We start from the raw sequence: 23,115 nt of genomic DNA on the forward strand, positions 1-23,115 counted from the left end.
AGCATAGTTGCTATCTATATACGCGTTTTAGGTTTCCCTTCGAGAGCATTCGGAGGTGCGGAGGAGGCAAACAGCGTGGAGTCAAAACAAGAGGTGGGAGCAGGGAGCTTGTGCGTCTATGGTGCATGCAATGAGTAAAAGCAAGCCACGCGAGAAACGAGGAAGCGAGAAGACTAGCATGGCGCACACGGACAGTGAGAAGACGGCGAGGGGTAAGAGATACCGAGGGAAGGGCACGGCTGCAGAAGCGGGAAGAGATGGAGATGGCAGTAGAAAGCTAACTCTGTATCCGTCCCTCCCACCCCTCAACCAACTGACCCTCCCGCCAATGCGCTCGTAGTCGGAACAGAGGAGAAGCACGGGCAACTGGGTTGGAGATAGTGACGAGCTCCAACCAGAACACCCCAGTAGATGATACTGGAAGACACACTTGCCCACACACACAAGCACAGCCGTATATATACATAAGGAAGGCCTTCGCTACCACATGAGTTGGGAGAGGAAGAAAGGGTTGGGGCAGAAGGTGAAGAGAGCCCCCCTCCTTCCCACACTTCTACCAGTGACACCACGAAAACACAGGGAAGCAGCAGTGGCAGACAAGGCAGTGCCACCGCAGGCAGCGGGCCTCGACGTAGAGAAAAAATGATGATGTCAAGTGGCTCTCTGCCCTCCTCTTCCCCTCCCCCGCCTTCTCACCGCCACAACTTCCGAAAGTCGGACGCTGCAAATCTGTCAGTGTTTACTCGCGCGTCGCTCACCGAGTGCGGTTGCCGCTGCCGCGCCAGAGCCGTGCCACGACGCCATTCGGGAAGGCGGGCGGAGCGGTAGAGATCGCCCGCCGTCACGGCTGTCGCTCACAGCCTTGTGCAGCCGATCCTGGCGTGAATGCACAGACGATTGCCGGGCCTTCGGTGGTGAAGGGTGCGGTAGCGGCAAGGGTGCCTTGTGCGCACTCGGAGACAGCGCCGCGTCTGTGCAGAGGTGCAGAACGTACCTCAGAAGACTCACCAGCTTATCCGACATTTCAATGGGTGCAGCAGCGGTGGCAGTGCTGCCATCCCTGCGGTTGCCAACGGTGCCGCTGCTTGACGCAGCCAACGTCGTCTCGACACACGACGCAATCGCTCGCAGGCAGTCCCCTCGTTGTGAATTTTCGTGCTCCAGAAAATCGCAGCGCTGCCGCAGCCGCAGCTGAGCCGAAGAGGACTCTCGAAGGGCATCCTCCACCTCAGCGAGTCGGTCGCTGTCCTTTTTCAGCTCTGAGAAGCGCAGCAACAGTCGGAGGCGTTGTAGCTCCTCCATGTCCTTCCTCTTATCGTCGTGTACTATGCATTCTGTAGCAGCTCCTTCGCAACTAGCCCCGTCCACGCCTGGGACGGAATCAAACCTGCGTGAAGCCCCCGACCCACCATTACAAGAAGACACAGCATCAGCGGGCTCTCGAGAGGAGGCACCTGGAGCACAGCTTTGCTGCAGAGCAAGCATGCTGGCGCGGTGCCACAACACCGACGTATCGGCGGTAGGGAGTCTCCGCTGCGCGCCGGCCAGCTCGCCACGTAGTTGGTCCATCAGCTGCCTCGTCGCGCCACTGCTGCCACCAATGTATTTGTCGGTCGGCGTCGTGGGCTCCGTGGCAACAGAGTCCGTTTGCGTCTCTGAGCTCCGGCGGTGAGTCGAGAGTGATGATGGTTGCATTTCAGGGTGCGCTGCCGCCGCACGTGTCGATCGCGTCGTAAACATCGACGTGATGTCGAGAAGAACCACCGGCAGCGGTGAGAACGTTGCTGGCGCAATGGAGGGCGGCGAGGGAGTGTGCGAGCAGCACTCCGCCTGAGGCAAGTCGTCTTTCCACTCCGTGAACGAGCCGCATGAGACGGGTGATGTCGGCATGGGCGTCGCAGCGACACTGTCCGCCCACCGCACGGTGTTGGCCACTGCTGATGTCACTTCTGCAATCGACGCCAACGGTGCCGACGCGCGACCAGCGGGTGACGAAGCTACGCCCACCGCACGGATGCGGCCAGTGCACGCAGGAACACGCGGCTTGCCCTGTAAAGACTCCAGAGCTTCAGACGAGCGCTGCGCACTCCTTGCCGCGTGTGCTAGCGACGCTTGCAATACGGCGATGCGCTCCTGCTGCTGCTGTATGATGTGCAGAAGATGCAAGTGGGGATGAGATGATTCCCGCGCAACAGCGGTGATGGTAGTAGTAGCGCTCAACGACGGCACAGGGGTGCCCACCGAAGGGGCCGCCGCCTCTACGCCGTCCTCTAGTCTAGGGAGTGGCACTTGGGCCATTGTGGGCGGGGAGACGCAGAAAGCGTCCGATGGTAGTGTTTCTTTCACTACATCTTGACGCTGTGCCGCGTAGTCTAACTCGGTCGAGGGTGTCACGGTCGCGGAGTTGACGACTGCGGTGGAAGCCGCCGGGATGCTGGCCTCAACGTATGCGTCGACAGCAGCAGCATCTTGGTGCGCAAGGGTTTCCATCGTGAGCAGCCAGAGAGAGGAAGAGAGGGTGGGAGGGAGGGAGTGGTGCTGCGGCTTCGACAAGGGGGCGGGCGCGGCGATGGGGACATGCAAAGAGAGCGAGACAAAGAAAAGGGAAGCGGAGAAGAAGGCAGGAGGTGGATGGGCGTGAGCCTGCCAGGGCGTGTGTGTGCGCGCACGCCGGTGGGGCGGTGGGAAGATCAAAAGGTAGGAGAAAGTGGTTTCTCCGATAGAGGAGGACAAGAGGAGGGGGGGGGCAGGAGATGTGCACTGGTGCCTTTACCTGCATGGCAGGGTGAGGAGGGACAACTCGTACCGGGTTGCTGCCTTTGACCGCTCATCCTGTTCAGCTCGACCCTCTGCTCACAACACCCGTACACTCTCTGCTCCAACTATACGGCAGCAGACTCGTCAGCGGCAGCTGCTGCCGACGTAGGAGACAAGGACTGGCCACCTTAAACACGCAAACACGTGGGCACGCAGCAGTAGGAAGAGCGGGAGAAGGAGCGTCGCAGAGGAACTCCCCTCCTCACCTCTCCTGTCCCCCGTGGCGCCGGCGGTGCGCTCACGTGTCCGTCAAATGATGTCCTCATCAGTCGTTTGTCTTTTCCTTCGCCTGCGTGCAAGTTGATGACGCTGTGCTGTAGTTGGTAGGACGGAGCCTCCTCCCGCCGTACCTAGCCTACGGCTCTCGAAGGTGCTGGGTGTGGAGGGAAGGAGTCGAAAGAGGGGGAGGCGCTGAGGCCAACGATGAAGGCGCCAAAAAGGAGGGAGGAAGGAGATGCAGCGACAGAGCGACACACACACACACGGCGTGTGTGGTCGCGGCGATGCGGCTGTGCGTGAGTGCATGTGAAGAGGGGAGAGAGAGGGAGACGGAGGCACAGAACGAGGCGGCAAGAGAGTGGGAGACGTGCTAACCCCGACGCGTCAAGTGGCATTCCTTCAGCAGTGGAGAAGAGAGAGCACGTCATCTGTCGCGCAGCCTTGCAAACTCTTTCCTCCCCTTCCCACTTCCCCGAAGTGCACACACACACACACACACCTCCACCTCTCATACCCCTCACCGCCACCAGCAATGCCATAAACCTCCTGTACAATGCCAGCGGCAGTCACACACAGACAAACAACTCCCCTCCCTCTCCCTACCGCTTCCTCACGGTGAGAGAGAAGCCGCGCGTTTCACGAAGTTCCTGTTCGGGTCCGTGATCCAGCCCACTGCAGGGTACTTGCTGCGGAAGCGCTCCTCCCACTCATGCAACGTTTTAAGATGGTCGGGGGCGAGGGTGGTCCAGTCCGCGTTGATCTCGTCGCGGCCAACGATGACCTTGCCGAGCTGACGGGAGCTGTCGCAGCCGGCAAAGGCGCTGTATGGGCCCTCCGGCCCGTACCACTCGAGCGAGACGTTGTAGATGATCCCTTTCACCCCCACGAACACCTGCGGCTTCTGCTTCCCGTCGAACTGCGCCAACTCCTCCACCGTGTAGGCACGCGGCACGAACGCGTCGCGGCGGGGCTTCTCGGCCAGCCGCTGGCGACTTTTAAACTGCAAGCGCACGAATATAATAACGAGGAAGCCCAGAAAGACGCCAAGCACAATGCTGGCACGCGTCACCTCGCGCGCGCCAGACCCGGTCGCGTCCGACATGATGGCAATGGTGCTGTGGTGAGTTGCTTCCTTTCTATATCCTTCCCCTTCAGCAGACCTACTGCTGTGTGTGTCGCCACACTCTGCAGACGGTGTACAGCAAGCCTCTCCCTTTCAGGCTGGCGTTGGCCTGCGCTGCACACGTCGAGGCGTTTTGTGCCGCGACCGAGAGTAACGAGTCGAGGGGTGGAGAGAAGGTGAGGGTAGCGAGACGCACGTGTGCCTGCTCGCGTGAGCGCCTGTTAGCGTATGCGCACGTGTATGCGTACGTCTCGGTGGAAATGGGCGACGGCGTTATGGAGGACGTCAGCGAATGCGAGAAAGACAAGTATGCAAGCCGGCGCGCAGGCGATCAGACGCACTAGCGTGAACTGATACGAACGCAATGGAGGAAGAGAGAGGCACAGATAGATGCCCGTACCCGTAACCACTTGTACAGGTACGGCGAGCTACGATCCGACAGCGCCGTCGCCACCACTAACTGGGCGCGCGCGAAGCACAAACACACACGAGTGCGAGTGTGTGTTTGTGGGGCGAATCGGCCGACAACATGCACGCAGTCGGATAGCGGGGGAGAGAGCAGACGAGGGAGTGCGCAGAGGGTGTGGGTCGTTGCGATGGAGGGGGGCTGAAGAGCGCACCATGGACGCGCTTCCGCATGCGTGCGGATATGTGTGTGCGCGCGACTGCGCATCGGCCGGTAGATAAGCCACGAGGAAGAAGAGTGCCGGCAGCGCACCATCATTTCACAGCACATAAGCATGCGTTGAACTCTTTTTCTGTAGGGTTGTTGTTCATACTCATGACGAGAAGCGTACACCGCTCGGTGCATGGCATCTCAGGGCCTCCCGTACACGCCCACCCTGCCAATGCCGGAACCGCTTGTGGCGGTGCCAGGCTCAAGTACCTAGCATGTGCGGAGGGGTCACAGCGATGTACCGCCGCTGGTATGCCGGCGGTCAGGCGCTGGATGGCGCGGCATCGCGGGCGACCCGCGACGGTGCACACGCTTGCGCATCCGCATGATGGGCACAGCGCCAACCGAGCTCGAGCGTATCCCACCCGGCCCTCACTGCCTGCTGATGGGGAGCCTGCGTGCCACGCCGAGGAGGATGCACCAGGTGGTGACCGGCATGAGGGGAGCCGGCTGCGAGGCGGCCCGCGGAGCGGTGGCGCGTAGCGTGTGAGGCAGAGGCCGTGCTCTCAGCTCACTGGGACGGCGCACGGCTGCAACGCGTGTGCGAACGGCATGCTTCGCACCAGGCGACGGGGCCCGTGGCAGACTGGCGGGGGGTGGTGGTGGTGTGGAGTGGTGTTTGACTCCTGTTGCGTGGCAGAGCTGGCGCGTTGCAGAAAACGGGGAGGGGGTGTCGTGTCTCCGCAGAAGCCCATGAGCCTGCGAGGAGAAGGATGCGGACGCCCTCGCACAGCCAAGAGAAAGACACAAGAAGAGAGGGAAAGCACCACGCACGGAGGTGCATCAGACACACATACACGAGCACAAGAACACGCCCTGGGAAAAGGATCACCGTCACCATTGCGAGGAGCAGCTGCAGCCGCACCAGATGTTCATTGGGCGGTGGCCGGGTGAAGGGAGACTTCGAGGAGGCGAGAGAGTACGCACACATGCACACCAACAGCAGGGGTGCGATGCAGAAGACGGCAAGACGCGCAAAGCAGCAGGCAGTCCCGCTGCCTCCCACGGCGCCTTCACCGCACAATGCCGTCGGCGCAGAGCTCACGCTCCAGGTGCTCGAGGGAGTAGGTTGGAAAGAGGCTTAGCAGGAAAGCCTCCGCACACTTCGCAACGACGTAGCCGATCTTTCGCAGCTTCGACACAGATCCTACGTGCCCCTCTGGCTTGAAAAGACGACCGAGCAAGGACGGTGCCCCGGTGGTCCCCGCCTCGTGACTGATCTGGAAGTTTCGCACAAACTCCTGTGCGCCCTTCACGGTAATGTATAAGACGAGAAGGCAGATCATATGAGTCCTGCTCAACTTGACCTGGACGTAGAGGACGAAGAAGACAAGAAGGAGCTGGAGGAAGTGCGCGCGGTTGCGCATGACTCGATTGGCCAGCCAGCTCAAACACCCACCGACAGCGCGGATAACGCGAGCAAGGTGACCTAATGGTGGTGGTGGTGCTTGTGCTGCCGGTGGAGGCGTGGCTGGTGCTGCTGCTGCTGTTTGGGTCGGCGTAGGACCGTCCTCGTTTGTCCCGACAATGCGTCGGCGAAGAGTACCCACCACGACACGCTGCCCAGCCGCCTCGCCGGCCAACGCGTCGGCGCTGAAAGTGTCATGTGCCAACACGCCTCTGTCTTCTTGGCTTACCGACACTTCAGTTGCGTTGCGTTGATTGCTGAGGTAGTTGAGCCTCCGTGATGCTACGTAGAACTGGCGGAACTCCTCAAACGACATGGCACGCCGCTCCGACGGCGGCGAATCCCCATCGAAGGATGTAATGTTAGTATCCACCGTGCTCACAGCGGCCGTATCTGCTGGTGTTTCAACCGCAGGTGGAGCTGCTTGCGCGGGCAAAAACGGCAGCATCGTCGGCCGTTCGTCCTCCGGTGGAGGCGCAGCCATGGTCAAGCTAGAGCCAAGTAAAGAGACGAGAAGGCGAGGTTGCGTGGCACAGACTTCCCTGATGTAAACACAGAGCGGTACAAACGCACACGAAAATAAAAATAATAAGCGTCGACACGAGAGGAAGCTGCGCTGAGGAAGCGTTTGGAGGAAGAGGGAGAACGAGAGGGAGAGAGACAAGTGAGCGATGCAGAGACGACGAGGGAAAAGCCGCATTGGTTCTTGTTTGCTTGCGTGTATGCGCGCGTTTTGCGCTGTGCGCTGCTTCTCTGCCAATGTACATGGCAGAGTGCACAACAGCAGCACCGCTGTTGGAACGCGGACTTGTAAAGAGGGAGAGGACAAGGAGCGGGCAGATTGGCGGCCACAGAGCAGCCCGCGCGCCCGCCCACCCCCCTTCTCTCTTTACCCAGACCCCCGTTTGTGTAAAACAAGGAGGTGAAAAGAGGCATCGCGCACGATTCTCCACAAACGCGCGCACAGAGAGAGAGAGAGAGATCGTGAATGCACCCGACACCTCAGACGCCGGTGCGCGCGCAGCCCCATCCGCTGCTTGTTCGCTCCTCTCCCTGTGTTCTGTGCTGCGTTGTGTAGCCCTTTTGCCTTTTTCGGGCAAGGAAGTGTTGTGTTTGGTAAGTCAAATCACAAGAGAACGAAATAAAAAGCGAAGAAACCGAACTCGCCGCCGCCGCCGCACGCCCACCATCACCGCGGAAGAGAAAGGAGGTAGAGATGCCGTGTGGCGGTGGCGCAGTGAACGCGGGAAGAGGTGTTTCGGTGTACGAGAAAGAGAGCGTGAAAAAAGTAGACAATCCTTCTCTCGCACGAACGCACAGGCACACATTTACGCGTAGCCGAACTTCTTCAGCACCTCCACGTTGTGCTTGGGCATCTTGGCGAGCGCCTCCTTGCGGGCCGCCTTCCACGCCTCGCGGAGCTTCGCCTGCTTTTCGTGGTGGCGGGACGCCTTCTCCACGCGAGCCTTCTCGAGATTGGCGACGACGTCGCTGTACTTCCAGCCCACGTGCTTGCACATGTTGCCGAGCACCGTGTAGGGGCGCTCCGAGCGGTAGCACACATGGCGCTGGGCGCGCGGGATCACCACGCGCCCGCCCGTGCGCACCACGTTGGGCGGAATTCCCTCGTAGGCCACCAGCGAGTTAAGTGCCTTCATGCCGCGCTTCGTGTACCGGGGCAGCATGCTGCGCACAGTGCGGACAAACACGTCGGACGGGGCACGGTGGTGGAAGGGGCCCTTTGTAGGGTTCGTCAGCTTCCGCTTGCGCAGGTACTGCAGGTACTTGATCTTGTTGCGGATCTCCGTACCGGCAATGTTGAGCTGCTCGCAGCGCACCACGGTGATCTTCTTACCCAGGAGCAGCTGCTTCGCAACCACAGCCGCCGCACGACCAAGTACGTGATCCTTCAGGTCGATCACAATGATCTCGGGGCGGTGCTTTTTGGCGCTCTTGCGCTGCGCGCGGGACGCATCCTTGCGGCTAGGAAAGGCCATTTTTCACGGTGTGTGTGTGTGAAGTCGTAAAACAGCGAAAGCACCTGTCGTGCAGGAGCAACGGAGGCACAGGAGGGCACATACGTATATATATATATATATGTGTGTATACATGTTTATTTGTAGGTGTAGGTGTGCGTGTGTTTGGAGAGGTTGTGTACGTGCGTTTGTGTGTCATGATTATCATTGAAGAGGTAGGAAGAGGAGAGGTGACAAGGCAAAGGAGTTGAGAAAGACATAACCGCCCGCGTGTGCACCCATACCACACGCTGCAGGAAGGTGAACAGCCCGCTTGTCTTGGCAGTCGGCAAACCTCTCCCTCGACAAACAGGCGAAACGAGTGATTTCAATAGATAAGTGTGATGCATTCCAATACACGCTACCGACTCGGGCTAACGGGTGACTTGCCGATTTCCACGGAGGCGTACATCCATCTGCTACCCCTTCACTTGCGCCCTCTATACACCCCTAGCGCTGGCAGAGCGATATATGAGAATTCTGTTGTTTTCAAGGCATCATCCGGCAACACACTACGCACGAATAGGTAGACTTGCGCATCCTTCCCCCCCCCCTTCTCTTTCTTTTCCGTCGATCAAGTGGGCCCTGTTGCACCTTCACGTTTGGCACCCCTGCGCTACGCAAGTCAGAGTAACTGATAAAGTCACAAGACGGCTTATCCGCTGCTATACGCTCTGAATGGAATATAGGGGAGGGGGAGGGGGATATGTGTGGCGAATAAACCCAAGAAAACTGTTCATACGTGCGATGCCCCCTTGCCGCCGTTATACAGCGCAGCAGGCCTTTCCGGATGGACTTCGAAAGTGGACGTGTTTCTCACAAATATGTCAATGCGCTGGAATGTCTGCGGCAAACGCCTGAATAGCCTGATTCTACGGCCCGCGCTTCAGCCGACATCAGCACCTCTGGCGTCGTAGCCCATTCAGCCCGCCATCTGCGCGAGCCTCGCCACTTTCAAAAAAAAAATTCTCGGCCAGGCAACGACGCGCCTGTCACCATCGCCGCCGTCGGGGTCTCCCTCTTTCCTGGCACTAAACGCGCCGCGTTGTCCTTTCCGCAGTTTGGCAAATCAGCGGTCTGCCTCAAAGACAGTCCTGCGAGGCACGCAGCATCAGAACGCCGCTTTTCACCTCCGTTCAAATTCCTCAAACGGTCAAGAATAGCCTTGTTGTTTTCTGCAACGCGCCAGCTCTGCCACGCAACAGGAGTCAAACACCACTCCACACCACCACCACCACCCGCCAGTCTGCCGCGGGCCCCGTCGCCTGGTGCGAAGCATGCCGTTCGCACACGCGTTGCAGCCGTGCGCCGTCCCAGTCAGCTGAGAGCACGGCCTCTGCCTCACACGCTACGCGCCACCGCTCCGCGGGCCGCCTCGCAGCCGGCTCCCCCCATGCCGGTCGCCACCTGGTGCATCCTCCTCGGCGTGGCACGCAGGCTCCCCATCAGCAGGCAGTGAGGGCCGGGTGGGATACGCTCGAGCTCGGTTGGCGCTGTGCCCATCATGCGGATGCGCAAGCGTGTGCACCGTCGCGGGTCGCCCGCGATGCCGCGCCATCCAGCGCCTGACCGCCGGCATACCAGCGGCGGTACATCGCTGTGACCCCTCCGCACATGCTAGGTACTTGAGCCTGGCACCGCCACAAGCGGTTCCGGCATTGGCAGGGTGGGCGTGTACGGGAGGCCTTGGGATGCCATGCACCGAGAGGTGTGTGCGCCCCCTTTCCGCCGTCAGGTTTCAGAGACACAAAAATGAGAACAGTAAACGAAACCATTGTGTGCATGTGAATGGATTCCGCTGTGACACGCACACACAAACGCAAGCATCCTGCGCGAGAGAAAAAAAAGGAGGAGGGAACAAGTCGCCAGAGACCGCGCCACGTTGCACGAGCTGAGCGGGCCAACTGTTCCCTGTGTTGTTTTTTTGTTATTGTTCGGTTTGTCTGCGTGTTTTTGATTGTGTTTTTTCCGTCCCCTCCGCCTGTAAAAGGTGGAGGGAGGGTGCGTCGTGTCTCCTCGTGCGTGTGTATGTGAAGAATATACAATGCAAAAGAAGGGGAGGGAGTTGGTAGAGAGGCACGCGACACACACATACGAAGAGAAGAACACACAAGCAAGTGGCGGAATGAGGGTGAACGGAGAAGAAAAAAAGGCGGGGGTATCGAAGACAACGCAGGAGCGGCGACACACACACATACAGTAGGTTGCTTTTCTCTGCCAAATGCGGTGGTCGCGTTGTTCGTCTCGTCTCGATACAGTCTCCCCACGGGAGTGATACATCACACAGCATCCTTGAACATGGGAGTGAGCCGAATAAAAAGATCAAAGGCGGAAAGCTGATGACAGGACACGGGAAGGAAAAGTGCAGTATGTTCGCGCGCCTTTCTGCGCGCGCGTGTGCACGCTTCACCATGAAGGCAAAAATGCTCTATAAACGGGAAAGGCACACAGAGACGCAGTAAAATAATCAAAACATGGGAAACGAACCACAGAGAGAAGATGAGAAGTAGAGTTAAAGGAAAAGAGGGAAATACAAAGAAGAAAGGAAAGCAGTAAGCAATGGATGGAGACAAGAAGAGTCCCTTAGTGTCCGTGTGGTGCAACGCGCCATTTCTACACAGGCCATCACACTCTGGAAATGATAACGTGTGGTCTGTCTTTGCATCATTTCGGATGTGCCCATGCACTCCACCGCCCACAGAAAGATTTCACTCATTGTCTGTCAACAACGTGAGTGCGCCCTCCAAGTTGAGGTTAGCGTCATCGTCCTCCTCGTACTCGCCATTTGGCTTGAGCACACCGAGATATCCGAAACCGTATCCGCAAATCGGAGCTGCTTCTGTTGAATCCTCTACAGCCGCAACTCGCTGGGATAGTGGAAGCTCCGATGCAACGAGCGCCTTGGCTGCTGCTGTCTTGTTGGCCTTCTGCTCATTTGCCCGTAAGACACGCATGCGACGTCGAAGACGCTGCTGCCGTCGCGAGATGTTGCTCCGCCCATCGTCGCCACCGCTGTTAAGGGATCCCTGCCTCGGCATCACCCGATGCTTGCGGGACGCGATGATGCGTTGCAATCTTTCGTTGTCACTTGATCCTGGGGGACCAGGAACGACTCTGGGTTTTCGTGGCGGCCGCTTGGCTGCGTCTACCTTAACCAAGCGTGCTGGTGAAACAACGACGAGTGTACCGACACGTTCCTCAGGAAACTGCTCCCAGCCGCTGAGGCCACATGCAGTGCTGTTCGCTGCCCCTCGCGCTGCACCGCAAGACCTGCCCGCGACGGTATCTTGTGAGGCCTGCTGCCGGTGACCATCTCCGTACGAGCATGATATGGTGCTATGCTCATCTTTGGCCACTATGTCCTCGTTGTCCACGAGGCGAATATAATCGCATTGGGAAGGCGCGCTGTACGACCCCTTTCCTAAAGCTGCCCCAACCTGTTCTGAGGCGCTCGAGGAAACGTGAGGATAGGACGGCGGCACGGCTGTCTCTTTCAGAAGCTTCAGCCGCGGCAGGATTACGGAGTGCGTCGAAAGAGGCGAAGCCGGCGAGGACGGTGACTCAGCGCAGGGAGCAGCTGCCGTGCCAAAGGACACGTCGCTTGTCAAGGGTATGTCAGACCTGGAGTCGATATTTAGCAGAGACGACAGATGCTCAGGTGTCGCGGCGGCCGTCTTCCAGATCGGTGGAACATACGCCGGAACTGCAAAAAGGGCCATGCCCTCCGGCGTTGCGGCAATGCACGACTGCTCGTCACTGCTCGTGAACACACACGATATCTTTCCAGTTCCAGTGAGAGTGATTGCGTCAATGCAGGTTATACATGGGAGATTGAACACAGTATGCACGATGCCAGCAACATGAAACACCACCTGTACCCACTTGTTGCGTGGAATGATAAGGGGAAGATAGGCAGTCGTCAGCTCATCATCCGTCTTGTCGTATCGAGCAGCTGCAACATTGGTGCCAATTATCAGTTTTGTCCGCTTCACTGTATACTGGCTCACGACTATCTCAACAGCGAAATGATCCGTGGAGTTGAGGCAGATTTGAGCCGCCAAAAGAGAGTTGTGTAATCGTAACGAAGAGAGAGGGCGGTCCTCGCGCGGAACTTGCACGCGGGTTTGAGAAGGCGTTCCTTTCATGATAAGGACTGGCTTCTGAATGTGCTTGTCGACGTGAATGGAGCATCCACGTGGATTCGCCACCTTTGCGTGCGCCAACAGCTCGCTGTTGGCCTCCATTACAAGCTGTAGTTCTGTAGCCATCTTGAAGGCCTAATACAAAAAAAATACGTAAAACGGCAAATTTTCAGCTTGAAAGCTTTGAGTGCGAGCTGGCCATGTGAAGCGATTGCGCTCGCGCACGCTCGTGCCACTGAAACAGCCCTATTCCCTTTTCAAGGGAGCCGCACAGAAGAAAGCCAAAGAGCACGGCGCATTCTGGCAAAAAAAGACATGCGAGAGAAGGAAAGAAATGATGAAAAATGACCGAACTCAGACTAGAGAAAGCTAGAAACCTGTGCACAAAGGCTTGTCGAGGGGACATTGCATTCATCAGCGGAGGAGGGCAAGCCCACATTTCAAGCACATCTCTCGTGCCGCGTGGAGCGAACAGCCGATCCAAAGAGAAAAGGGAATGGCAGCCTGCTTTCGACAGAACCCCTTCTACTAGATCGCGCTCTGAAAAAAAAAATGTGTCTGTTTCTTTTTGATCCCGTTTAACTGGTGTTTGTAATGATACTCGGTGAAGACCTTCACGCTCGAGCATGAACACAAAAAAAATACACAATGAGTAGCTGCGGGAGTGGTGCGTGCAGATCTATCTGAAGAAGGCGCCTGGTGCGCTCTCATCTATTTTCCATTTCAGTCGTGGCTCAGAGGGTTTGGAAGCGGATCCCGAAAAAGCATGATATCCCGCTGCTGGACAAAGTCTGGTGGTTCCAACGTGATGATGCTGCATACACCCTTCTCATCCACGCGTAAAATGCCGCCTCTATTCCCAAACTCGTTGCAGTAGTTAGTTGCCGAAAAGATGGTGAGCAAATGCCGCTTTTTGTGATCCGGGAAAAACTGGAATCCTTCTTCGACCACTTGATGTGCGCGGCACACCAAATCAATGTCGTTCTCAACTAAAAACCGCTCCAGTGCCCGTTCGGAAAACACAGATGAAATTCTGCGCGAGCTCGGAGCCCAGTCCACACCAGCTGGCAGATCAGTTTCGGGATCTGCCCACAGAAGGTCACAAATGATGCCGGAGTGCGGGACGTTGCACGGGCGCGTGTCCGGGATGTCTCGCACGAAGCGGAGCTCCGCGGAGAGACCGCCGTGAACGCAGAAAATAGAGCCGTTCACTAGGGCCGCCACAGGCAGAACACGAAAAAAATCGGTGAACATTTTGAAAAGTTTAATGCCATAGCGTCTCTTGCATTCGTCGTAAAATCCATACAAGAGCATGATTTGTTCGTCCTCGTGGTTTCCGCGAAGCATAGTCATGTGCCGCGGAGAAATAATCTTGAGAGCGAGCAGTGTCACAACGACCTCAACGGAGCGAGCGCCGCGGTCGACATAATCGCCAAGGAACAGAAAGCTGTATGTTTTATCATCGATCGATGAGCTGGTCTCTTTACGTGCCTTCTTCGCATCAGTTCCGAAAACGGTGCCTCCAAGCGGTGGGCACCGCTTGAAAATGTTAACCAAGTCGTAGTACTGCCCGTGTAGATCACCGCAAGCGTAAACAGGGGAATCTACTTCGACAACCATCGGCTCACTGGCTATTATAGCGCGTGCCTTGATGAGAATCTGCACGATGAGGCCCTCAGGAATGCGCTGCTCTTCCAAAACTTTGCTCGTGTAGCGCTCGGGAAGAAGTTCTAAAAGGCGGTAAAGCACATCATTCTCTTTTTCCACAGAGAGAGTATCTGTAGGAAGGCTACTGAGCGTACACATGGACAGATCCACGGTGAATCTCCCTCGCTTCGTGTGTGCCATTTGCGCATAATCACCTGAGACTCTCAGTTGCTGTAGCTGCAATCGACGATAAATTTTGAGAAAGAGTCGCGCCGCTTTCAAGTGTGTAACGTGGTGCAGTTGGCATCAGCGACAAAGGGAGATAAAGAAAGCAGACGTGGACATAGGGAAATAATCGGAGCATGGGTTATTTATTTCAATGTGTCATTCTACCGCGAACACGTCAGCAAGTATACCCCTTAACAGCCACACCTCACCGGCCTCTATTGCACTGCGGCCAAAATCGGGCCGTCTAGGACGAGCCGCTCTACCAACGAATCGATGGTCATGCGCCTTGCGGGCTTTTCCTATTTTTCCTCGCCCTTTCTTAGCTTAAGTGCTGCGCGATCAGCGCCAGACAAGACTCGAGGCGCACAGAATGCCGTGAACCAAGCAGGCCTGGCCAAGGGTCGTGCTCGCGGGTGAAAGCTTTGGCGTCCGTCGTGCTGGTAGAGAGCGCTCTACGTGCATGCCGGATGAGCCCAAACACAGAGTCGGCCAGTGTAAGTTTAGGGCCCTCGGAGATGGCAACCGGAGCAATAACAACAAGAAAGATGGCGCCTCTTCTCACCCGACGGAGCCCAGACGAAGATTGCCAGGTTGTTAGTTGTGATGCCAGTAAAGGGCCTGCAAGCCCCCTATCAGCAACTGAGGGATGCCAATCGAGGAGGAGCAATTGCAGACCTGGTCACCCCACAACAAAAAGACAGAAAAAAAAATAGTAACATGAGGAAAAACTTGGGCAGGCTACTGGTCGTTGGCAGTAATATACTTCACAGTCTTTTCAGCTATTTTTGTTGTCGCTAGTCGGTTCTGTAGAAGATATCCTGCTTTTCTGCACGCTTAGCTCTCGTCATCACCACCAGAAACTGAGGCATAGACGAGGGTGGGAGGCTCATCATCGAACACAGATTCATTCTGCTCAGCCCGCGGCTGAGAGCGACTCCGCTTCCGAGACGCGGACACTCCTGGCTCTCTAACAGAGCGGAATGGCTCGGGTGTCCAAGAAAGCAGGGAAGCCGGTGGAGTGCCAGGGGCGAAATAGCAGTCGGCGCTGCTAAGAATGCACCCGCTCAAGATGACTGCGCTTACTGCAGGTCCAGTGCCTCTCTGAAACAGCAGCAGGCGAACTCGATCCCCAGTGAAAAGCTTCAGCTTCACGGGAACGGAAAACTGGGCGGTGTCAGTTACTGCTAGGGGAACTGGAGGACCAACTGCCTTGCCATCGGAGTCAAGGCGCTGCATGAAGAGGCACACTCGTCGCAGTGAAGTTCCTGCTACGGAGGCCTTAAAGACTATAGAAGATACCTCGATCGAGTTCACCGTTGGCGCTACGGGGACTTGCAGGTCGGTTGAGTGGGTTGCTGCTTTTAAGGCGTTCGCACCCTCCACCTCGATCGAGAAGAACATCGGGACATCTGTCAGCCCGTTTTCCTCTTCGAAAACAGAGTAGAGGGATTTCCTGAATGGTAGCCCCGCTTTTTCGAGCATGATGAACACTACAGGAGAGATACCTCCCTCTACGTGAAAAAAACTGAGGAGGTATGGGAAAGCGAAAAAGCGCTGGAAACGAGAGGACGAGAGAATTAGTTAACATGAAGTTTCTTTTTAAGCCTCCGCTTCCAAAACTGGCAGGAAACCTATCCTTCCACCATAGTGCCGATTGCAGAACCACAGATAAAGCAGATGGCGAGTGGAGTGAAGATGAAAAGCAGTTGATGATGGTTTTTCTTATTTGGGAGGGTGCAGTTCCGGGTTAAACTCGATTCGGCTGCAAGAGGCGACCGCAGTGCTTCTGAGGTCCTCTCGCACGATTCGTTGTCACACCGCGGGGTGCTATAGTGATGCTTGTGCGGCACGACGTACTATTGTGCTCGAAAAGAGCTGCCCGTATGCAACAAAAGGGTCCGATAAACACGCTTCTGTGGGGGGGGGGCTGTGTGTGGCTACAATCCCACTCCTCCCTTTCGCTCAAGTTTTCCTCCGTGAACCATAATGCGAGCACCTTTTCAAGGCTACTGCCACAGGTTTCCCCCGTCCGTTGCTCTTGCTGGCTTGAAAAAAGCACATGAACTCTGATAAAGCTAGTCCTTGCGCTCAAGGTGCGCTGAGACAGCGTTTTGGTCTTGCTCTCTTCTTCCACTTCTGTTACTCTCGGCACCCCCCCCTCTTTGCCGCTCAAGGGATTTTTCGAAAGTGCTGATTCCCCTTGATCGATGGCAAGGCTTGTCAACGGTAAAATGCTATGGCTAGACACTTGCCCAGTGCCTTTAAGCTTCTCCCCGTGCGAAAGGGTGTCTTCCCTATCTAACGATAGGTGCTCTTCTGCATTTGTGCCATGGCTTCTCAACAGGTTGCCGAGTGTAGGGCGGCCACCTAGAGTACTCTGTAGCAGCACTATGGCAAAACTACGTCCATACACTTCCACTCCTGTTTATCGCCTTTTCTTTTCCGTCGCTTGTCTAGAACGCACGCCGTCCTCGCTCGCAGTCTCGTCGCCCCCCACCCCTAGTAGCGCCTCTCTTTTTTTTCCGGCCACAATGAGCTCCGCATCTGCGTATGGTCTGGACGGGCAAGCGAGGTCGCTGTGCTCGCTGTATCACCCATCGCTAAATTCCCAGGAGTGTCACCGCTTTCTCATCGGAACCGCCAACCCTTCAGTGGAGAACAAGATTCACCTCATCGAGTATCAGGACGACACAAAATCGTTAGAGTGTGCCACGGTATGGTCACACAACGACCCAGTGATGGGTTTGTGGTGCTCACCCTCTCTTTCGGCGGACAGTCTCCTCGCTGTCTCATCGCTGCAGAACTTGGAGGTTTTCCAAATTTCGGAAAATGTATTGAGTGAGCCCAAGTGCATTGCCACAATGAACAAGAGCTACAGCTGTGTGTTATGGGATTTGGACGGGCTCCAGAGAGAATTCAGGGCAGTCCATCAAAACACGCTGATCACGGTCTTGTTGAGTTCCTCTAAGCTCGGTTCGGAAACGGTCAACTACACAAGTAGCGGAGGAGCCATTCGCTGCGCCGCCTTAGCGCCTTACGACCCCAATCTCTGCCTTATTTCTTGTGATTCTGATGGGCTGCAGCTTGTTGATCTGCGCAGCAAAAAAGCTTCTTCCTTCGCGGCCACTAAGTACAGCCACGGTTTCGGCTACACGACGGCGGTCGACTTTGATCGTTTAAAGCCCGGGCAGTTTCTCTCCGCAGGCACGGACGGCTACGTGTACATTCACGACATCCGCTACAATGCCTCCTGCTCTCTCGCAATGCTGCGGCACATAAAAGCACATGAGCACGCGGTGCAGAGCTGCTTGTTCAACTCATTTCGAGACGAACTTGTTCTGTCATGTAGCTCAGATGAAACTGTCAAGCTGTGGGATGTTGAGCAGAACAACGAACCAAAGTGCCTTCGGCGACTAGCAGACTACGGAGACAGCGTTGTTGCCCTCTGTTGGAGTGGCAATAGCCCGTGGGTTTTTGCAGGCTTGTCTTTCAACGGAAAACTCCTCGTCGACACCGTTCCCAACGAAAAGAAAATGAGCATTTTGCTCGACGAAAAGAAGTGGTGTGAGACCTGACAGTGTATTTTATTGTTGTTTTGTTCTCTTCACATACTTCCCTTTCTCCTGCCTTTAAAGAAAGGGTTTTGGGTTAGATGCTTGTAGGTCGACCGACACGCAGAAGCTGCTCTTCAGTGATGATGATAATTATCGCAATACGTGCTGCCGCTTTGTGTGGGCTCTTAGACAACTTTCTGAAAGCTGCCGTTGAAAAAGAAGATAATAGCGGGAAGAGGTCGTTGAGACAGTTGTATCACGTGCTTTTTTTATGCGAACCGCGGAATAAGTGAGTTCCTGCCACGATTTACGTCGATGGCAACGCTCTGTGCGTAAAAAGAGGACTTATTACTGGCGTTCTGAAAAGGGGAAGACTTCCTTGCTTTGAGTGCCTCACGTCAGGTTTTTCTTTGGCCATTCATGCCCTCCCTCAAAATATCTCTGCTTCTCTTTCGCTTCTTTCCTTTGTGTGCCCACAATCATACCGCTGAGCACATTTCTTCCACTAATAATACTGCTTCATTTTGCTTTGACGGACTGAGGAAAGTCACCTTCACGTATTTTTTTCTAATCGCACCACAAAACAGTAAAAGGCCTTTCCGATGTCGTCCCTCGAAGAGCTCCGTAAGCAGATAGAGGCTATTGCCTCCCAGATCGCAGACAACAAAAAGACAAAGGGTACTGACAGTGATGAGTACAAGTCGCTGGTGAAGCAGATGGGTATGCTGCGCAGCCAGCTTCCGCAGGATGAGAAGAAGGCGAAAAAAGACAAGACGGTAGAGCCGTCGTACTTCGAGTCGCGCCTGGCAATGGTCAAGGAGATGGGTCTCCTCGGCGCTGCCTACCCCCACAAGTACCATCGTCAATACACGATTCCTCAGTATCGCAGGAAGTACGCGCCTTTGCTCACAGAGCCCGACACATCCCTCGACGAAACGGTGACAATCGCGGGCCGCATCATCAATAAGCGTAGCTCCGGCTCGAAGCTGCACTTCATTACTATCCAGGGCGATATGGAGACTGTGCAGGTGATTTCTGCTCTTACTGACTACATCGACCAGTCCAAGTTCGCCGAGATCCACTCTAAGCTGAAGCGCGGGGATATCATCGGCATTGCAGGTAGGCCGTCCCTATCCAAGAGCAGCGAGTTCTCCCTCAAGGCAACCGAGATTACGCTTCTTTCAACTTGCTACCACATGCTCCCCGACGACTACTTCGGCCTTTCTTCCTTTGAGCAGCGCTTCCGTCAACGCTACCTCGACTTTATTGTCAACCGCGACAATATCAAGACCTTCATTCAGCGTGCAAACATCATCAAGTACATTCGCAAATTTTTTGATGAGCGGGACTTCGTGGAGGTCGAGACGCCAATGCTCAACCAAATCGCTGGTGGAGCCGCGGCGCGTCCTTTTGTGACGCACCACAACGACCTCAACCAGACCATGTTCCTGCGTATCGCGCCGGAGCTGTACCTGAAGGAGCTCGTCGTCGGTGGCATGGATCGCGTGTACGAAATCGGCAAGCAATTCCGTAACGAGGGCATCGACCTGACCCACAACCCCGAATTCACAAGCTGCGAGGCGTACTGGGCATACATGGACTACCACGATTGGATGACCGCAACGGAGGACCTTCTGTATGGTCTGGCCATGGAGCTTCACGGCTCGCCAATCGTTCGCTATGCGCCGAAGGACTCAGAGGGCAAGCCACTGCCAGAGGTTACTTTCAACTTCAACAAGCCGTTCAAGCGTCTGCACATTATTCCGGAGCTGGAAAAGCGCTTGCAGGTATCCTTTGACAACGTTGACTTCGAGTCCGATGCGGGCATTCAGTTTCTGATGGACCTGTGCGAAAAGCATAAGGCCGACTGCCCTCCACCGTACACGGCGCCTCGCCTTCTCGATGCCCTGATCGCTGAGTTCCTTGAGCCCGAGTGCCACGACCCCTGCTTCATCTGCGATCACCCTCGCGTGATGTCGCCTCTCGCCAAGTGGCACCGCAACGACCCCCGCCTGACGGAGCGCTTTGAGCTGTTCGTCAACAAGAAGGAGCTTGCTAATGCGTACACCGAGCTGAACAACCCTATCGTCCAACGTGAGGAGTTCGTTAAACAGCTGCGGAACCGCGACAAGGGCGATGACGAATCTATGGAGATCGATGAGGGCTTCGTCGCAGCATTGGAGCACGCGCTGCCGCCCACTGGTGGATGGGGTCTTGGCATCGACCGCCTTGTGATGTTCCTCACAAGTCAGTCCAACATCAAGGAAGTGCTTCTGTTCCCTGCCATGAAGCCTGAAGGCAAGAACGCGATTAGCTACCCTCCGGGCACGATGCTCAATGGTCAGGGTGTTCCCCTGCTGTAGTAGTACTCTAACGTTTTCCTTTTGTTTTTTTTCGCCCTTTTTTATGACTGTGATTCTCTTCGTCGAAGCAGCAGCGATGAAAGTACGAGGTGGCTATAGTGGTACATGTCTGTCAGTTTCGCCTCGCTTCTCTAATGGCGGTGATGTCCTCTGGCGTACATCAGAAACGAAAAGAGATAAATAAAACGAAAAAAGACACGCTGCTGTCAAAACCCCAGCACAGCGCTCATTCCTTGAGTCCGGCTGGAACACGGCGAGCGACGTCAAGTGTTGTTCGATTCGAAGGTTTCCCTACCTCCCTCTCCCTCTGTCTTCGAGCCCTTTTCGTTTCCCTCCTCCCTAAAAACACACAAAGAAGGGGGAGGGAGTGGAGGGAGACCTGTGCGTAAAAGGAAGAACGTGGACGGTGCGACGCAACGAAAAGGACGCAGCGTTTTTTTTTTCGCTGATAATTCGAAGGCAGTGGGAGACCTGCGCGGGGCGAAACGCGCTGGGTGTACTGACGCAATTCGTGGCGTCCACATGCGGTGTGCTGTCGTCTTCGATGGCGTGGCAGCTATAAGCAGCCGCCAAAACAAGTAAAAAAGAAAGAGAGCTCCGGCTGATTCTCTCCTGCTTTTCTTGGGCGTTTGACTCCTCTAAAGGTGCTTCGCTACGCCACACTGTACACCTGCGCGTGCGCGCAAAACGCAAGCGCTTGCTTCTCCAGCCCTAGCTGTGCAGCGCAGTTTCAATAGCAGCAGTGACACTGTACCTTCTGTGAGTCTCTCTCCGCTCGGCTTTCCTTTTTTTGTTGTTCGTTTTTTTTTTTCGCAGCACGTTCTTATTACGGGATGTGGTGAACACTAGGAGGTACAATCTCTTTCAGCTTGCGCGCACACACAAGGTACGGCAACAACTGATAGGGTAGGTTTTGACTGCAGCAGAACAACTGCTCTCTACTCGCTTGCCGGCAGTGGCTGCTCTCTAGGTGGTTGTGTCTCTAGCGTGCGCCGTGCAGCGGCAGCGTCTGGTCAGCAGGCAAGCGATTCCGGCTCTCGTCGTTTTGCGAGTGTGCGATAGCGATGCAGCGCATTCGACTTGTGGGGGTGGGGCGAACCGCCGTCGGCGCTTTGAAGCGGGACGCCATCGATCTGGCACGGGAGGCCCTGGAGCTCGCCTTTGCTGAGGCCAACATCGCTGCCAAAGACGTCGGCGCCCTCATCGCGACCCCCTCGCTCTCGTCTGGGCACTTCATGCAAGCGCACTACCTCGCCACAAAATTCCAGCTCACTGCCGCAAATCCAGCGATGCTGCTCAAAACGATAGACACGGGTGGCGCCAGCCCGATCAGCAGCATCGGCGCGGCGCTAGACTTCTTCCGTCGCATGCCGCGCCTCAACGTAGCTGTAGTGGTGTCGAGCGACGCGGTGCACACTCTGCCAAGTTCCGAGTTCGCGAAACGCTCGAACGAGAGCGTCCCTTCGCCCCACCTTGCAGAGCCGTACATACCACATGGCTACGACTTTTACGCGCAGTGGCAGATGAAGCGGTATGGGTTGAAGCGCGAGCAACTGGCAATGGTGCCGGTGCTCATGAGCGCCATGTCCGTGCGGCACCCGGATGCCATGTGCAGGAAGCGCTACTCCTTGGAGGAAGTGCTCGGAGCTCGCCAAATCGCACCCGTGACGAATCTTCCCGAATGCGCGCGCCGCGCAGACGGTGCGGTCGCAATTGTGCTCGCGCGGGAGGAGCACTACAAGCAGCACCTCGCAGCGGGACCGCTCGACGGCCGCAGACCGTACGTCCTTGGCGTCGGCGAAGCCTCCGGCCCGCTTTACCCGCCAGCCACGCACGAGGAAGTGACGTCTGAGACGTTTTCGTGCCATCGCGCCATGCGCCTGGCGTACGAGGCGACGGGTGGACTCTCCACCTCTGACATCGACTTCTTCGGCTTGTACGACTGCTTCCCGATCTGCCTGATTCGCGCCTTGGAGGCGGCCGGGTTGTGCAGGGAGGGCGAGGGCGGGCAGATGGTGGAAGAGGCCTACCGCAGGGCGGCGCAGCGTGGCGGCGATGTGGACCCGAGCGAGTTCCCCATCAATACCCACGGCGGTCTCATGTGCTTCGGAGCGCCATGGGAGGTGCCGGCAATGTACAACGTGGCGGAGGCTGTCGCGCAGTTGGGTGGTCAAGCGGGGCCGCGGCAGGTTCACCCTACCCCGCGACGTGCGCTTGTGTACGGCAACGGCGGCGTTTTTTCCGCCTCGGCGGTGGCGATCCTCAGCACCGACGCACCGTAGGCCTCTGCAGCCCGCTGCAAGATTTCCCTTTGCTCATGCCGTGCGTGCGCACTCAACGGCAGTGTGGGGATCCCAACGCACATGTCTTCTGCGTGCGGCCGCCTGAGATTTCACGACACATCGGCTCGCTACCGTCACACTCCTTGTATGGCACTACCTCTTTTTGCTCCGCTCCTGCGAGCGTCCTCTAGTCTTTCGTTTTGGCTTCCCTCCACCCCCCCCCCTTTCTCTCATCTTGCCCGCACCCCGTGGCTGCGACGGTGCAACGGTGCTTATTGCTGTTGACCTCTGCTCGTGTGTGAGTGTGCATCGCCGTTGCATGCAGCCAGCCGTTGCTGCCGAACGCCACCACCACCACCGCAGCACCCACAGTCCTCCCCCCTTCCCCCTCTCTCGCAAGCACTTCCCTCCCTTTGGTAGCCATTGAGGCCTGAAAACATCCGGAACGCCGTCAGAGCTTCCTCTTCTGCGCACGCTTCCCTGTCTCGCTGGCTTAGTCATTTGTCTATGTGAGCGCGCGTGGGCCAAGGAGAAGCGCGGCACTTGGCTACCGTTCATGCGTGCAGGCACGTAGCTCAGTCATGCTGCTCGACTGACACTCCGAGGCAAACACATCCGTGGTGGGTGTTAGTACCACTCCA

General features: G+C 56.5%; 10 protein-coding genes across 10 annotated transcripts; 3 read left to right on the forward strand and 7 right to left on the reverse strand.

The window, feature by feature from the left end:
* Window positions 1-732: 732 nt before the first annotated feature.
* LINJ_15_0190 (conserved hypothetical protein) lies at window positions 733-2,490 on the reverse strand (the record flags this gene model as incomplete). Its single annotated transcript, XM_001464320.1, has 1 exon — window positions 733-2,490. One exon carries the CDS (start codon window positions 2,488-2,490, stop codon window positions 733-735), a length of 1,758 nt encoding a protein of 585 aa, XP_001464357.1.
* A 1,156-nt stretch (window positions 2,491-3,646) lies between these two features.
* On the reverse strand, window positions 3,647-4,138 carry LINJ_15_0200 (conserved hypothetical protein; the record flags this gene model as incomplete). The annotated part of the gene is made up of 1 exon (XM_001464321.1): window positions 3,647-4,138. The coding sequence occupies one exon, from the start codon at window positions 4,136-4,138 to the stop codon at window positions 3,647-3,649; it is 492 nt and encodes a 163-aa protein (XP_001464358.1).
* Window positions 4,139-5,848: 1,710 nt separating this feature from the next.
* Window positions 5,849-6,943, reverse strand: LINJ_15_0210 (conserved hypothetical protein; the record flags this gene model as incomplete). Its single annotated transcript, XM_001464322.2, has 1 exon — window positions 5,849-6,943. One exon carries the CDS (start codon window positions 6,941-6,943, stop codon window positions 5,849-5,851), a length of 1,095 nt encoding a protein of 364 aa, XP_001464359.2.
* Window positions 6,944-7,571: 628 nt separating this feature from the next.
* LINJ_15_0220 (putative 60S ribosomal protein L13a) lies at window positions 7,572-8,240 on the reverse strand (the record flags this gene model as incomplete). Its single annotated transcript, XM_001464323.1, has 1 exon — window positions 7,572-8,240. The coding sequence occupies one exon, from the start codon at window positions 8,238-8,240 to the stop codon at window positions 7,572-7,574; it is 669 nt and encodes a 222-aa protein (XP_001464360.1).
* A 2,726-nt stretch (window positions 8,241-10,966) lies between these two features.
* Window positions 10,967-12,526, reverse strand: LINJ_15_0230 (conserved hypothetical protein; the record flags this gene model as incomplete). Its single annotated transcript, XM_001464324.1, has 1 exon — window positions 10,967-12,526. One exon carries the CDS (start codon window positions 12,524-12,526, stop codon window positions 10,967-10,969), a length of 1,560 nt encoding a protein of 519 aa, XP_001464361.1.
* Window positions 12,527-13,123: 597 nt separating this feature from the next.
* LINJ_15_0240 (putative protein phosphatase 1 catalitic subunit) lies at window positions 13,124-14,248 on the reverse strand (the record flags this gene model as incomplete). Its single annotated transcript, XM_001464325.1, has 1 exon — window positions 13,124-14,248. One exon carries the CDS (start codon window positions 14,246-14,248, stop codon window positions 13,124-13,126), a length of 1,125 nt encoding a protein of 374 aa, XP_001464362.1.
* Window positions 14,249-15,109: 861 nt separating this feature from the next.
* Window positions 15,110-15,757, reverse strand: LINJ_15_0250 (conserved hypothetical protein; the record flags this gene model as incomplete). The annotated part of the gene is made up of 1 exon (XM_001464326.1): window positions 15,110-15,757. The coding sequence occupies one exon, from the start codon at window positions 15,755-15,757 to the stop codon at window positions 15,110-15,112; it is 648 nt and encodes a 215-aa protein (XP_001464363.1).
* Window positions 15,758-16,806: 1,049 nt separating this feature from the next.
* On the forward strand, window positions 16,807-17,850 carry LINJ_15_0260 (conserved hypothetical protein; the record flags this gene model as incomplete). The annotated part of the gene is made up of 1 exon (XM_001464327.1): window positions 16,807-17,850. One exon carries the CDS (start codon window positions 16,807-16,809, stop codon window positions 17,848-17,850), a length of 1,044 nt encoding a protein of 347 aa, XP_001464364.1.
* Window positions 17,851-18,431: 581 nt separating this feature from the next.
* On the forward strand, window positions 18,432-20,192 carry LINJ_15_0270 (putative lysyl-tRNA synthetase; the record flags this gene model as incomplete). The annotated part of the gene is made up of 1 exon (XM_001464328.1): window positions 18,432-20,192. One exon carries the CDS (start codon window positions 18,432-18,434, stop codon window positions 20,190-20,192), a length of 1,761 nt encoding a protein of 586 aa, XP_001464365.1.
* Window positions 20,193-21,256: 1,064 nt separating this feature from the next.
* LINJ_15_0280 (putative nonspecific lipid-transfer protein) lies at window positions 21,257-22,474 on the forward strand (the record flags this gene model as incomplete). Its single annotated transcript, XM_001464329.1, has 1 exon — window positions 21,257-22,474. One exon carries the CDS (start codon window positions 21,257-21,259, stop codon window positions 22,472-22,474), a length of 1,218 nt encoding a protein of 405 aa, XP_001464366.1.
* Between the last annotated feature and the right edge of the window lie 641 nt (window positions 22,475-23,115).

The sequence above is a fragment of the Leishmania infantum genome, chromosome 15 (assembly GCF_000002875.2).
Source record: "Leishmania infantum JPCM5 genome chromosome 15".
Taxonomy (NCBI): Eukaryota; Euglenozoa; class Kinetoplastea; order Trypanosomatida; family Trypanosomatidae; genus Leishmania; species Leishmania infantum.